Genomic DNA, 14,599 nt, shown 5'->3' on the forward strand with positions numbered 1-14,599 from the left:
GTGAGCCGCGCATGTTGTCACTGCCATGCGCGACTCACAAGGAGAGATCAGCTGCCAGAAGTCACTGCTCCCCACGCCGGGACTGTGTGCGCGGGGAGCAGTGACTTCATGCTGCTTAATAGCCGGCACACAGCAGAGCGCAGCGCGGATCCTGCTACTGCCGGGCTATCGCGTGTGCCTGCCTATTAAAGGGCATGAATATTCACCCCTTCCCACGCCCATGGGCGTGGAGAGAGGTTGAATATTCATGCCCTTTAACAGCGGGCACAGGCGATTCCGGCAACAGCAGGAGCCGCGCTGCGGCTAAGCTGTGTGCCGCTATTAAGAAGTATGAATATTCAGTGCTCCCCACTCATTTTCTTTAGCAGCGGGTGGCTGCTGCCTCCTGTGTCCCGCTCCTCCACCGCTACTGCTCCCCCCACACCCCGTACATATATACCCCCCCCCCCCCAACATTCGGATTATAAGACGCACCCCCCATTTTCCTCCAAAATTTTGGAGGAAAAAAGTGCGTCTTATAGTCCGGAAAATACGGTACATTACTTATCCTGTACTAAGCCTGAGTTACATCCTGTATTATACTCCAGAGCTCCACTCACTATTCTGCTGGTACAGTCACTGTGTACATACATTACATTACTTATCCTGTACTGATCCTGAGTTACATTCTGTATTATACTTCAGAGCTGCACTCACAATACTGCAGGCTTTATATCTTCTTAAAAGGAATCAGTCAGCAAGGCCAACCCTCCTAAGCTATTCATATGGACATGCATGTCATAGAAGGTTCAATGAAACAATACCTTGATGTGTGCGATCTGATGTCTTATTCCAGAGAAATCTTGTGTTTTTCTTAATATGTAAATGAGCTGTTAAGATCTATGGGCCGGACATAGATCTCCCTGAGAATCTGCCTCCAGAGATTATTTTAAATGAAAGCGGGCATTACCATTGTGAGACATGTAGATCAGGAGAGCAGACTGTCAGTCATTACATGTCTCTCACTGGTAATGCCCCCGCTCATTTAAAATAAGCTCTGGAGGCAGATTCTCGGGGAGATCTATGTCCTGCCCATTAATTTGTAGCAGTTCATTTACATATTAAGCAAAATGTGGATTTCTCTGGAATAAGCAATCGGATCACAGATATCAAAGTATCATTTTATTCTGCTTCCTATGACCTACATGCTGATATGGATGGCTTAGGAGGGTGGATCCTACTGACAGATTCCCTTTAACAGTGATTGTTTCTACTGCATATCATTTTACACACTCTCACTTTGCTTTTATAGTTCATCTGCCTGCCGGCAAGCTCGCTGCCTATTTTTGACAAAGACTGGCAGAAGTGTAGATAAAGTTTAATGATATGATCCAGGGTGGAATTCGGGAGCAGTATAAGATGAGCAATGCAGTACAGTGCAAAAGTTTTAGGAAGTTCTTAGGAAAAAAAAGCTGCAAAGTAAGAGTTTTTTCAAAAATTAAAGTGTTAATAGTTGGCGTTTTAATCCGTGATCGCCCTTTGCTTTCACCAATTCTTCTAATTACTTGTACTTGCACTGATTTTGAAGGCGCTCTACAGGAGGTTGTTCCAAACATCTTCGATAACTAACCACAGATCTTCTGTGGATGTCACTTCTGCTAATCCTTCTGTCTCTTCATGTGATCCCACACAAACTGGATGATGTGATATCAGGGCTCTGTGGGGCCAGATCATCACTTCAAGGACTCCTTGTCCTTAGTAACACTAAAAAGATAGTTTCTAATGACATTGTCTTGATGTTTGGGGTGGTTTTCTTGCTGTAGAATAAACTCGGAGCCAATCGGACGCCTCCCTGATGGTATTACATAATGGATAAGTATCTGCCTGTATTTCTTGGCACTGACGACACCATTAATCCTGACCAAATCCCCAACTCCATATGCTGAAATGCAGCCCCAAACTAACAAGGACCCTCCATCTTGCTTCATTATTGTGCTGCTCTCACGCCCTGTGGGGAAGCAAACTTCCTTCTGTTGCAGCCAAATACTTCACATTGTGACTTATCAGTCCAGAGCACCTGCTGCCATTTTTTTACTGCACCCCAGTTCCTGTGTTTTCATGCATAGTTGAGTCGCTTGGCTTTGTTGCCGTAACAAAAGGTATGCGTTTTTTTGTCTAGAAATGTTCTATGAAGATAACATCTGGCCAGGTTTCTCCAGACAGTAGATGAATGTAGTTGGTCTCACTGGTTGCCGCTAGTTTTCAGCTGATGGCACTGCTGGACATCTTCCAATTTCAAAGGGAAGCAAGCATGATGTGTCTTTCATCTGCTGCACTAAGTTTCCTTGGCCAAACACTTCATCATTGGTCCTCAATGTTGCCCGTTTCTTGGTGCTTCTTCAAAAGAGCTTGAGTATCACATGTTGAAACCCCAGTCTGCTTTGAAATCTTTGCTTGGGAGAGACCTTGCTGATGCAGTATAACTACCTTTGTCTTGTTGCTGTTTTCAGTCTTGCGGGTGTTTGACTTGTGATGTCAAACGGTCTTCCACAACCTCACCCTTTTAGCAGAGCTTGGCCATTCCTCACCCAGTTCTAAGCAGTTTCAGTTAATGACTGTGTTCCAACTTACAAATGAAAATGATGATCTCACCTGTGTGGTATTATTGGTTACTCATACCCCTTAATATAACCCTATAAAATCCCTGACTGTGTGCACGTGTACCTGGAAGAATTGATGAAGCCAGAGGGCTGTCATGAAATATTAATGGGATTTAGATTTCTCTTTTGTTAATTCATTTCATATAAAAATCAACTATTAACACTTCTATATTTGGAAGCTTCTTATTTTGCACCATTTGTTGCACATTTGTCTAAAACCTTTGCACGGTACTTTGTATATACATGATGTTGAATATTGTCTGAAAGTGGACATACCCTTCAAACCCTATATTCTTACCACTGTAAAATATTAGATTGGCAAATAATCCCTCTGTTCTACCAGATCTTCAAGTAGGTGTTAGAAAAGTTACACAACTTCTATAATCTCTAGATCTCTTCTTGTCAATTTACATCCAGGGGTTAAATCGCATAAAGGTCACATACTTTTAACAGCTTAGCGGTAGGTGTAGTTAAAGGGGTTGTCCTGTCTCATAAAGTCTGTGGTTTTCCTACTGTTGCACACTTGCGGCCACAGGCCGACTAGACTTCTCCACTCCTCAGAGATTTTAGATAAGCCAGATAAGTCTAGTCTGCATTTGACCTCAAGTATGCAAATCGCTCGCATGGGGTATCGTAACCGCAAGTGCTCTGCACACTGTCAAAATTCGGCAGTCTGAAGACTCTGCTGACTTTACACATGAAACTGGACCCCTTTTTTTTTTTTTTTTTTTTAAAAAATCCACTAGATTAAAACATTTTTCCCTTTTTTGATGTATTGTATCGATTCTCGCACAGAATTTTACTCATCGGATGTAATCCGTAATGTTCTCATTCACTGACTGAAAGCAGGTGGCCATAATTTTGTAGAATAAGCTTCAGTATATGAGTTGTATAATTTTGTCATACAGTGATTAATGAGGTTCTCTGACGACTTCCTTGTGTACACTGGTAGGGTCTTATAGGCTTCTTAGAGGGGTCTCCTCTGGTCATTTGTTACATGGTCACTCATTAATTTGAGATTGAAAAGGGGTTTAAGACAACTTCCTCATATGGTATCTGCTATTTGTCGAAGGATCTCTGCAGGAGGTTGTTCCAAACATCTTGGAGAATTGACCCCAGATCTTCTGTGGATGTCACTTGTGCAAATACTGTCTTTTCATGTGATCCCCGACAGACCGAATGATGTGACATCAGGGCTCTGTGAGGCAGTCTTTTTTTTTTTTTTGCATTCGTGTTTTTAGTACATCTTCTGCATTTAGTAATACAAGCAAAGCTGGATGTGATTATATGGTGCTGTTGAATTGTGTATTTTTTTTGCAAATGCCTGTAAAAGGGGGGGGGGGGGGTGAAGTATTATGTATTTCTTAAAGCATCCTTAATTCCAGGGTGCTGTACACATGAAATGCTCTTTAGGGCTGATTCACACTTGCAGATTTGTCTTGTGTTGTTGTGTTTTTTTTTTTTTCTGCACAGATTTTTTTACAAAATCTGAACAGTTTCCTGTCACCACCAATGCGAATGAGGTCCCTGACGTCTCATACACACTTTGCTTTTTTGTCCTTGCGTTTATCCTGCATATTTCCCCCATACTGATGAGAGGGTAAAAATCTGCACCAAAAACCACACCTATTTTACACAGCGTTTTTCCTGCACCAAATACTCAACGTGTGCAAAGGTGTTTTTATTTTTTTGTTTGTTTGTTTCTCTTGTATTTGTGGCTTTGAGTCTTGGACGCTTTTATCATTTATCATGTTGACAATCTAATGTTTCCTGTTTATAATTTTTTTTTTTTTTACGCACTTGAGACACAAGGGGTAAACGCTGTTACAATAACCCTCCCGAATGAGTATATTTTTTTAATACAGTTACAACATAAGTAAATATCAATGGATATCTGGCACCCGTACGGATGAATTCCATTAATAACGCCTTGCAGATGCAGCAGTTAATCCACTTGGAGACGCTGTTGCATCTCTTTTGCGCCAGAAGAGGTTGGGATCGCGATCAATTCTGACATTGGGGCTACCTGTTGTCCTTTTTGTTGGAGGACAGGCGGACCAGGAGTGTAAACGGTCATCCTCTAGTGTGGTTTGCAATTTAAAGGGGTTGTCGGGATGATCTATAGGATAGGTCATCAATTTAAGATTAGTGGGGGTCCGACACCTGGCACCCCTACCCCTAAGCGAGTTGGAGGTAAACTGCAGCGGCCACTAAGCCATATATGGAGCTGCAGTGTTCCACCCATATATCTAATATCGTAGCCCAGCTGATTGGTGGGGACCCCTATAATCTCATATTCATCAGTAGGGGTCTGTGGCATGTACAGTAGAAATCTTATATTTTTGTAGATTTAAAAAAAAAAATAATAATAATTTTTACAATTTAGTTTTGAACCGGTGATTGAAATTTTTTTTTTCTTTTTATTTATTTGATCTGTGATTGTTTTGATATACTATATGCTGCAGTACATTTATGGTAAAGTGAATGGTGCCGTTCGAAACTTCATCTCGTCCCTCGTACGACTGTCATGAGCGCAATAGAGGAAAAAAAATTGTGGCTATTGGAAGAATGGAGGGGGGTAAATTTGCTGAAGCTGGGAAGGGGTTAAGTACGACTTTGTATACAGGCTCTGCCGCCTTTGTCGTAATCCCTATGTATGTGCTGTGTGGAATGAGGCCGGGTTACGTCAGGGGCGATGAGTAATAGTGTTGCAACGTGCTCGCTGCTCCTTTGATCGCCTCTGTAATCAGACCTCTCCCACATGTGATCAGCCGTTCCGCAATGTCGTCCCGGTCTGCCCCGTGCGGTTTGTATCGTCCTTCCTTTGTCTCTCCCGCTGCGTTTCCATCTCTTGTTTATTCAGCTTTTTGCCTTTTTATTATCTAATTGTTAATGTTTTACCTGTCTAGCTTTTTTTTTTTTTTCTTCTTATGTTTAAATTTTAACCTATTTTTTTTTTTTTTTTACATTTTTAAGGGAAGAAGAAAACCCCAAAATTGTCTAAGCTCCCAATCTTTGATCAGCCGGATCCCACTCCACCCACGTAAGGGTTCATATCTAAGAAATATATAAGATAATGCCTATTTTGTACCAGAAAAGAGCAACGCAGTGGCAGCAAGTGTTTAATTTCCCTGCAGCACTCCCGGAGGAGAAAATAAGTATTAGTTTTATTTTTAAAAACAACTGGCTGTAGGTATAATGCATGGACTTGTTGGCTCCTCCAGAGCAAGAGATGCTTTTTTCTATGTCTGCTTTTCATTTCGGATAATAGATGAGGGTCCTGAACTCAGCCCACCTTCAGAATTGAATAAGTCAGTGGATGGAAAACCCATTCTTTGACTCTTAGTTTCAGCAATTACTTGTATTCCCCATAAAGTATCGATGCTGTTGCATTTTTCTTTAGAACTTTGCTTTGTCATTCCTCTGTTATCCCTCCTGGTAATGAATAAATTGACTTAAAACAAACTTTAACCTTATTTAAGGTGATTGGTACTGTTGAATCAATGCTGTAGGTACACACCCTAGTGACAAGAGGGGGTAGTACCACCCAGATTTCAATAGATCGGACATTTCCAGGAAGAGTAACAGAGCAGTGGTACAATTTGTATGCAAAACTTCCTAAAACGGGTGATTCTGTTCACGGACAGCAAGCAGTAGAGAAAAAAAATAATAAATGAGATTTCTTTTGCGTAAAACATGAACAGGGTCTAAATATTAAGAGGGTCTCGCAATGGCAGTGCCTTTCTTGTATGCGAGGGTGGTGGTGGTGGGTGGTGCATTGCTTGCATTTATCTATGGACAGATAGATACAAGTCGGGTGTAGGGACTTCCTAGGAATATCAGCGGTGCCACAGAGCTGACATCATAGTGGAGCTGCTGCTGAAAGAATCCCCAGCTGTTACATTCCTGGCATTCCAGCTGCTGGCTGAATGGAGCTGAGCGCCACCGCTGAATTGTATAGTTCTGCTCTGCGTATTGTCCGTGACTCATGGTTGCCCTCTGCTGGTGCTCGCTTGCCATCACGTCCTCCACTTGCTGGTTCTTCTGCTGATATGGGATCCCTATAGATTAAGGTTGCACCAGTCGTTTCTGCTGCTAAGAAATCTATATAAATCTGCTCAATTGATTCTAAAATTTACCAGAGTTGACATCTGCACACATTTTTATGGCCTTGCAGTAATTGAAAAGGTCCGTAAATGTACGCCACATGGTGTCTGCAGGCATTATTCATGCTATTAACGCTGAGATCCGATCCTGGCTGTTTAACCCACTCAGAGGCTGCAGTCGTTTACAGATACAGATTCTAAGCGGTTAAATGGAAAAAGTGGGCTCTTGTTACCCCATCGTTGACCATTAGGCTTATCATACGCTGATTTCACTATAGCGGAGTAGGCAGAGGTTTCAGACGACTGACTTGCATTTTTACATGGGTGGGAGTTGTGTTGGACCAAACTGTAGCATCTGATCTGCGGCACTGTTACCAGTATGAAACATTTTTGTCTTTCCCTTTTAGGCCACCACGTGACTTGGACTCGAAAGCATCCATCCAGATTGGAGAAAAGGTAGGGGGGTTTATCTGAAATACCCACTTTTTACAGTTTATGCATAGATGATTGGGATGCACCTCGCCACCCGCATGACTTCACTATTACGTCAGACAGATCACGTGATACGGATTTGCACTTTGCACCAACGTGACGTTACGCACCCCACGGGGACACATAAGGTCAGATTATACAGTTTTACAAAGACACCCCCTGTCCTCACAGACTCAGGAAGGTACAGGGAGTGAAAAGAGGTGGCCCACTCAGTCACTGACGTGGCACCACACTCGCTCACTCCCCTTCCAATAGCCCCAGTGAAACTTAACCTTATCAGCCCGGTAGAGCTGCCACCAGTTCCTGTTCGATATAAGCCCAGTCCGTTAATGGGATTTATATCTGACAAGAAACCAGCCCCGGTGGCATGGGAAATTAAACAGAACAACAGATGTCTGCATTCGTGGATCAAGATAAAAGAGCAGCCCAAGGTTAAATTATGCATTTAATCGCCTTAAGGGCACACTATACAGTACACTATAAATACAAGGGTTATACATATATAATGGTCAGATATGCAAATACAATAGTGGTAGGACAAAAGATATAAGCAGATGAATCATGTCAATTACCGGTGACGTCTCACCATGTGTGCACTGGGCCTCATGGGGGCCTGAGCTTCCAGCGGGTTCCTCGGTCCTTCGCAGCACGTTACTCGACATGAGCCCCCTAGCTTATTTCTCCTATGGGTAACTCTCCTCCTGCCCTCTGGGCTGAACTGGAGTCCCTTCCTCGTGCCCCTGGCAGATAATAACTCCAAAACTTCAGATAGATCATAACTCCTTAATGGACCGTCCTAGGGAGGAGGTTCTTGTGTTATCAGATCCAGCCCGGCCCCTGCTACGCGTGGAGACTAAACACAGCTGTATTATCTGTTTCCTACTAGGTATTCTACGTATCTCCCCACCTTATGAGGCCAGGACAGATCGGGACGCTGTGCGGTCCGGTCTGGGGATATCGGAAATGTACACTATGTACGGCTAGGACATATACGTATAGTATTTCCATAACTTTATATGGTATTACTATTTGTCTGAACAAAGCAGGCCGCATGGTTTGGATCCACAGTGGGTCTTCCTGTAGGATCTTGCATCTAGCTAACTGGTGGGGGTTAAATCCCTTGTTTGAAGCTGGCCACTTGTCTTGTTACAACTACACATGCTTACAAGAGGATTGTAAGCTGCCATTACATCTCCCCCTCATCTTTCACAATGATATTTACATAAAATACTAAATTATAGTCTGTTACACTCCAGAGCTGCATTCACGGCTTTGAACACATCAGAGTTGAATTCCCCACCATATCCGAATTAATCAGTGTCTACTAAGAAATTACTTTGGTATATTTGCAAGTTCTATCGTTACTCGAATGTACACAGTGACTGCACTAGCAGAATAGAAAGTGCAACTCTGGAGTATAATACAGGATGTAACTCAGGATCAGTACAGGATAAGTAATGTAATGTATGTACACAGTGACTGCACCAGCAGAATAGTGAGTGCAGCTCTGGAGTATAATACAGGATATAACTCAGGATCAGTACAGGATAAGTAATGTAATGTATGTACACAGTGACTGCACCAGCAGAATAGTGAGTGCAGCTCTGGGGTATAATACAGGATGTAACTCAGGATCAGTGCAGGATCAGTAATGTAATGTGTGTACACAGTGACTGCACCAGCAGAATAGTGAGTGCAGCTCTGGAGTATAATACAGGATGTAACTCAGGATCAGTACAGGATAAGTAATGTAATGTATGTACACAGTGACTGCACCAGCAGAATAGTGAGTGCAGCTCTGGAGTATAATACAGGATGTAACTCAGGATCAGTACAGGATAAGTAATGTAATGTATGTACACAGTGACTGCACCAGCAGAATAGTGAGTGCAGCTCTGATTGATGATCAAAGCTTCAGATAACATTACATATGTTTGACCTGATTACTGCAGCAAAAAATGTACTTAGGAAATCCATTATACCAGGGTATTACATGGGTACGGGGCAGTTCTCTGGATTGTATGCCCTTTGCAGTAAGTGTCGATAGATCCTGCCGCGTGTATTCCGTGACCCACATACTACAGATATCTCGTTCTCTGTTGGAACCTGATGGCAGTACGCGAGTTCTCTCCGCCTGACTTCATACTTGGTGCTGCGCCCCCCGGCTGAGTCCCGATCCGCAGTCCTGCGGAATTCCAGTAAACTTGTAGCACTGAAGTCTGCTGCTCCTGTCTTATCACCGCTGCTGCACGACCAATATTGAAAGGAAGAATAAGTGTTAGAAAATGGCAATCTTTATCTACGATCTCCTCGAAAAATTGAATTCTAAATGGTTAGAAAACCTTCTGTGTTATAACTGGAGGTGTCAATTTTACCCCCCATTACCCTTTCCTGGGCTTAGACTATGTAAAAAATAGGGTGGGGGCTGACATTCTTTGGCTGAGGGATGGCACAAACTTTCTGTGCCCATTAATACTTGCACATTGAAATGGGTCATCATAAGGAATTTCCTGTCGTTCTTGGGTGACAGATCCTGTGCAGACCTAAGTGTTTCCATGGTAACAGACAACAAACAATCCTATGTAGTCTGATCCCTCTGCCATACTTACATACTATTCACAGATTTAAGTTATTCCACATACAGTACATTACCAAGAAAGGGACTAAAGAAAGACTGCAGGACGAGATGTGTGTTGGTTTCTGTCACTATGGAGATTCATTGGTCTTCATAGGAGCTGTGTACACACACAATGGAGGAAAATTCTTCATCTAAACCTATTTGTAAAGTTTTGTCATTTTTTTATTTTGGATGCGTTGACATAATAAAAAAAAAACAAACAAACAAAAAAAGGTAACTTTTCTGAAAACTTTTTAGAAGTTGTGATCAGACTTCCACTGAGCATGTAGAAGTGCTCAGCCAAGCACTGCTGTTCTGCAAGAACAAAGGTGGGAATCTGATTGTTGGGACCCCCAGCAATCCTGATGATGGGGGTCTGCTCTGCAGAGCTCTAATCTGAGCGTCCTGACCTCTGCTCCATTCATTGTCTATGGGACTTCTGGGGAGAGCTGAGTCCAGCAGTGCCCCAGACAATGACTTGAGCAGGGTTTGAGCATGCTCAGGTCAAGGCTAAAACAACCCCCATTCTTAAGATCACTGGGTGTGCAGGCCTTTAATTTAATATCTTACGTGGGAGCTGTAAGCAGTACAACCTTGTACAGTTCACTCTTAATCCCGATTGTCGACTGCTGAGTGCACAAACCCCGGCCAGTGGAAACTTTATATAAAGTTTGTGGCGAATGAGCTGTTTCTTATTTTCAGTGCCTGTCACTACTGATCTGCTCACGACCTAAGAATGGAACATTGTGTTCCCGCCACTGGAGCGTTTATCCCAGGAGCTGCCAAAATAAGTGCAAAATCCACCTTCGCCGGCAGGCTGAACTTTGCACGTACAAGATCATCCATAAGCGGCTGCTGCACACTTTTATGCGTTGCAGGAACCCTTTGCCCTGGCGCAGCTGCGACCTGCACAGCACAAGTCCCGGATATAAGCAGTTAATTAAGGCCACGCCGGGAGCTGCATGAGATGACGACGCTGCGTGCCAAGAGCTTTCTAATTACGCAGCACATTCTCAGCTGGCCTGCGAGGGAAGGAGGTGCTATCCGAATGGGAATGACCCTCTTGGCAGCTCTCCAGGCTATAGAATCACAGCGGCGGAGCGGGACTGCTGCCTGGCCGGCACTTGTGACTGCATACATGGCCTCTTATTGTAATCACAGATCGATGGTCCATTATATAATGATTATCGCTTTCTCCTGATTATACTTATAGAACTTTGAGGTAAAAGCCGATGACTTATTACCAATCGAAGAACTGGGCCGGGGGGCCTACGGAGTGGTGGAGAAGATGCGCCATGTGCCAAGTGAGCAAATCATGGCTGTAAAGGTAAGAGGTGTTTTTTTATATTTGTTGTTTTTGTTGTTAAAATTATTATTATTAAAAATTTATATTATTATACTCTGTCCTCTCCTCTGCAGCGTATCCGGGCCACTGTGAACAGCCAGGAACATAAGAGACTTCTGATGGATCTGGATATATCTATGCGCACAGTAGACTGTGACTTCACTGTCACGTTTTATGGAGCGTTATTTAGAGAGGTATGTCTCTGGAATTAAGATTGTTTAAAGAGGTTATATATATATATATATATTTTTTTTATATTCTCCTCTCCATTGCAAAGATCAAAGTATTTGGCATGCTCATAGTGAAAACTGTCATATCACACGCTTTAACTTAAAGGGAATCTGTCTGTAGGTTTTTGCTAGTTAATCTGAGAGCAGCATAATATAGAGCAACAGAGCCTGATTCCAGGGATGTGTCACTTATTAGGCTGTATTTTAGTTTCAATACAATCAGTGTATCAGCAGGAGATTCACTGCCGGACTAGGTTTCATGCAGGCTAGTCAGGCTTATCTGTGTAACTCCGCCCTTACCACTGATTGGCAGTTTGCTGAAAATGCACAGTGTACACAGGAAGCTGCCAATCAGGGGTGTGGGCGGGGTTATTTGGTGAAAGGTCCTTTTTAACAATCTAAGCATCTCATTTGTCCAGCTCAGCCTCAGTGTGAAATAAGTCAAGTAATCCCCATAGAGCTCCTATATACAATAATATAACTACTATAATACTGCCCCCTATGTACAAGAATATAGCTGCTATAATACTGCTCCTATGTACAAGAATATAACTACTATAATACTGCTCCTATGTACAAGAATATAACTACTATAATACTGCTCCTATGTACAAGAATATAACTACTATAATACTGCTCCTATGTACAAGAATATAACTACTATAATACTGTCCCTATGTACAAGAATATAACTACTATAATACTGCTCCTATGTACAAGAATATAACTACTATAATACTGTCCCTATGTACAAGAATATAACTACTATAATACTGCTCCTATGTACAGTAGGGGGCAGTATTATAGTAGTTATATTCTTGTACATAGGGGCAGTATTATAGTAGTTATATTCTTGTACATAGGGGGCAGTATTATAGTAGTTTCACACGTGGTCAAAATTGTTGGTACCCCTCGTTTAATGAAAGTAAAACCCACAATGGTCACAGAAATAACTTGAATCTGACAAAAGTAATAAATTAAAAATCTATGAAAATCCACAGAATTTTTAAACAAATGAAACTCATGAAATAGGCCTGGACGGAAATGATGGTACCCCTGAAAATAATGTGACAAAAGGGACATGTTAAATCAAGTTGTGTCCACTAATTAGCATCACGGGTGTCTACAATCTTGTAATTAGTCAGTGGGCCTGTATATAGGGCTACAGATACTCACTGTGCTGTTTGGTGACATGGTGTGTACCACACTCAACATGGACCAGAGGAAGAAATGGAAAGATTAGGAAGAAAATTATAAACAAGCATGTTAAAGGTAAAGGTTATAAGACCATCTCCAAACAGCTTGATGTTCCTGTGACTACAGTTGCACATATTATTCAAATATGTAAGATCCATGGGACTGTAGCCAACCTCTCTGGACGTGGCCGCAGGAGGAAAATTGATGACAAATCAAAGAGACGGATAATACGAATGGTAACAAAAGAGCCCAGGATAACTTCTAAAGAGATTGAAGGTGGACTTCAAGCTCAAGGAACATCAGTGTCAGATCGCACCATCCGTCGTTTAATCCAAAGTGAACTTCATGGGAGACGACCAAGGAGAACACCATTGTTGACAAAAAATCATAAAAAAGCCAGACTGGAATTTGCCAAACTACAGGTTGACAAGCCACAAAGCTTCTGGGAGAATTTCATACGGACAGATGAGACAAAAATGGAAGTTTTTGACAAGGCACATCAGCTCTATGTTCAATGACGGAAAAATGAAGCATATCAAGAAAAGGACACCGTCCCTACTGTGAAACATGGAGGAGGCTCTGTTATGTTCTGGGGCTGCTTTGCTGCATCTGGCACAGGGTGTCTTGAATCTGTGCAGGGTACAATGAAATCTCAAGACTATCAAGGGATTCTAGAGAGAAATGTGCTGCCCAGTGTCAGAAAGCTTGTTGTCAGTCGCAGGTCATGGGTCTTGCAACAGGATAATGACCCAAAACACACAGCTAAAAACAGCCAAGAATGGCTAAGAGGAAAACATTGGACTATTCTGAAGTGGCCTTCTATGAGCCCTGACCTAAATCCTATTGAGCATCTTTGGAAAGAGCTGAAACATGCCATCTGGAAAAGGCAACCTTCAAACATGAGACAACTGGAGCAGTTTGCTCATGAGGAGTGGGCCAAAATACCTGTGGAGAGGTGCAGAAGTCTCATTGACAGTTACAGGAATCGTTTGATTGCAGTGATTGCCTCAAAAGGTTGTTCAACAATATGCCGTCATTTCTGTCCAGGCCTATTTCATGAGTTTATTTATTTTTTTTTAATTCTGTGGAAGCAGGGCTGAAAAGCAATGTCTGACTTTCATTTGTTCATTTTCATAGATTTTTAATAATTTTTTTTTGTCAGATTCAAGTTATTTCTGTGATGATTGTGGGTTTTTCTTTCATTAAACGAGGGGTATCAACAATTTTGACCACATGTGTATATTCTTGTACATAAGGGGCAGTATTATGGTAGTTATATTCTACATTATATTAGTTATAATAGAGCTCCCTTTGTGCAACAGTATAGCAGGAATAGTGATCTGGTGTTGTAGTGTCAATAAACCTACTATTAAGTTGCTGCTCACTAGTTAGCGTTTCCTCTTCACATAATTCGGCACTTTAGAAAATGTTCTAACGCTTTGTTTAGGAAACTCTTTCCGATGCCTAGACCTCTATTCCTTAATCCTGAAATATGGAGGTCTAGACCTGACTTTCTCCTGGTCTACACTGACTAACAGTTACTAACGTGGGCACTGGGAAAATGGGATGTGTTAGATTGGCTGTCCAGCAGCACAAAGAGTTGATGTAGGGAGCAGCCTGTTGGCCATGGTCTCTTATCTCCATGTGAATTTGGTTGCCACCTCGCCCATTGTCAAGGGACACACATTCTTCACGTGCATAATATACCTGTGTGAAATTTTAGATATTCCTTCTGTGTTTGCAGGGAGATGTTTGGATTTGCATGGAACTGATGGACACGTCACTGGACAAATTCTACAAGAACGTGATAGACAAAGGCATGACCATCCCGGAGGATATCCTGGGCAAAATAGCAGTTTCTGTAAGTGGCCAGATCCATTAGAAAGTAGCCAGTCGGTTTCTGTAGTTCCTTGGGCAATGACGAGAGGGTCAGGCTGGTATTGAGCTACCACCGATCCTCCATGTGTGTCACA

The 14,599-nt window shown here is 42.3% G+C and overlaps 1 protein-coding gene across 2 annotated transcripts in view; it reads left to right on the top strand.

The window, feature by feature from the left end:
- MAP2K6 (mitogen-activated protein kinase kinase 6) overlaps nt 1-14,599 on the top strand; it is a 50,029-nt gene that overhangs the window by 20,983 nt on the left and 14,447 nt on the right. For both annotated transcript variants that reach the window (XM_073682527.1, XM_073682528.1), the window contains 5 exons: nt 5,616-5,682; nt 7,153-7,201; nt 11,068-11,181; nt 11,274-11,393; nt 14,371-14,487. In XM_073682527.1, coding sequence (XP_073538628.1) covers nt 5,616-5,682; nt 7,153-7,201; nt 11,068-11,181; nt 11,274-11,393; nt 14,371-14,487 — 467 coding nt within the window. The remainder of the gene's footprint in view (nt 1-5,615; nt 5,683-7,152; nt 7,202-11,067; nt 11,182-11,273; nt 11,394-14,370; nt 14,488-14,599) is intronic.

The sequence above is a fragment of the Phyllobates terribilis genome, unplaced genomic scaffold, assembly GCF_046119375.1.
Source record: "Phyllobates terribilis strain yellow unplaced genomic scaffold, ASM4611937v1 Scaffold_5__5_contigs__length_657084704, whole genome shotgun sequence".
Classification (NCBI taxonomy): Eukaryota; Metazoa; Chordata; class Amphibia; order Anura; family Dendrobatidae; genus Phyllobates; species Phyllobates terribilis.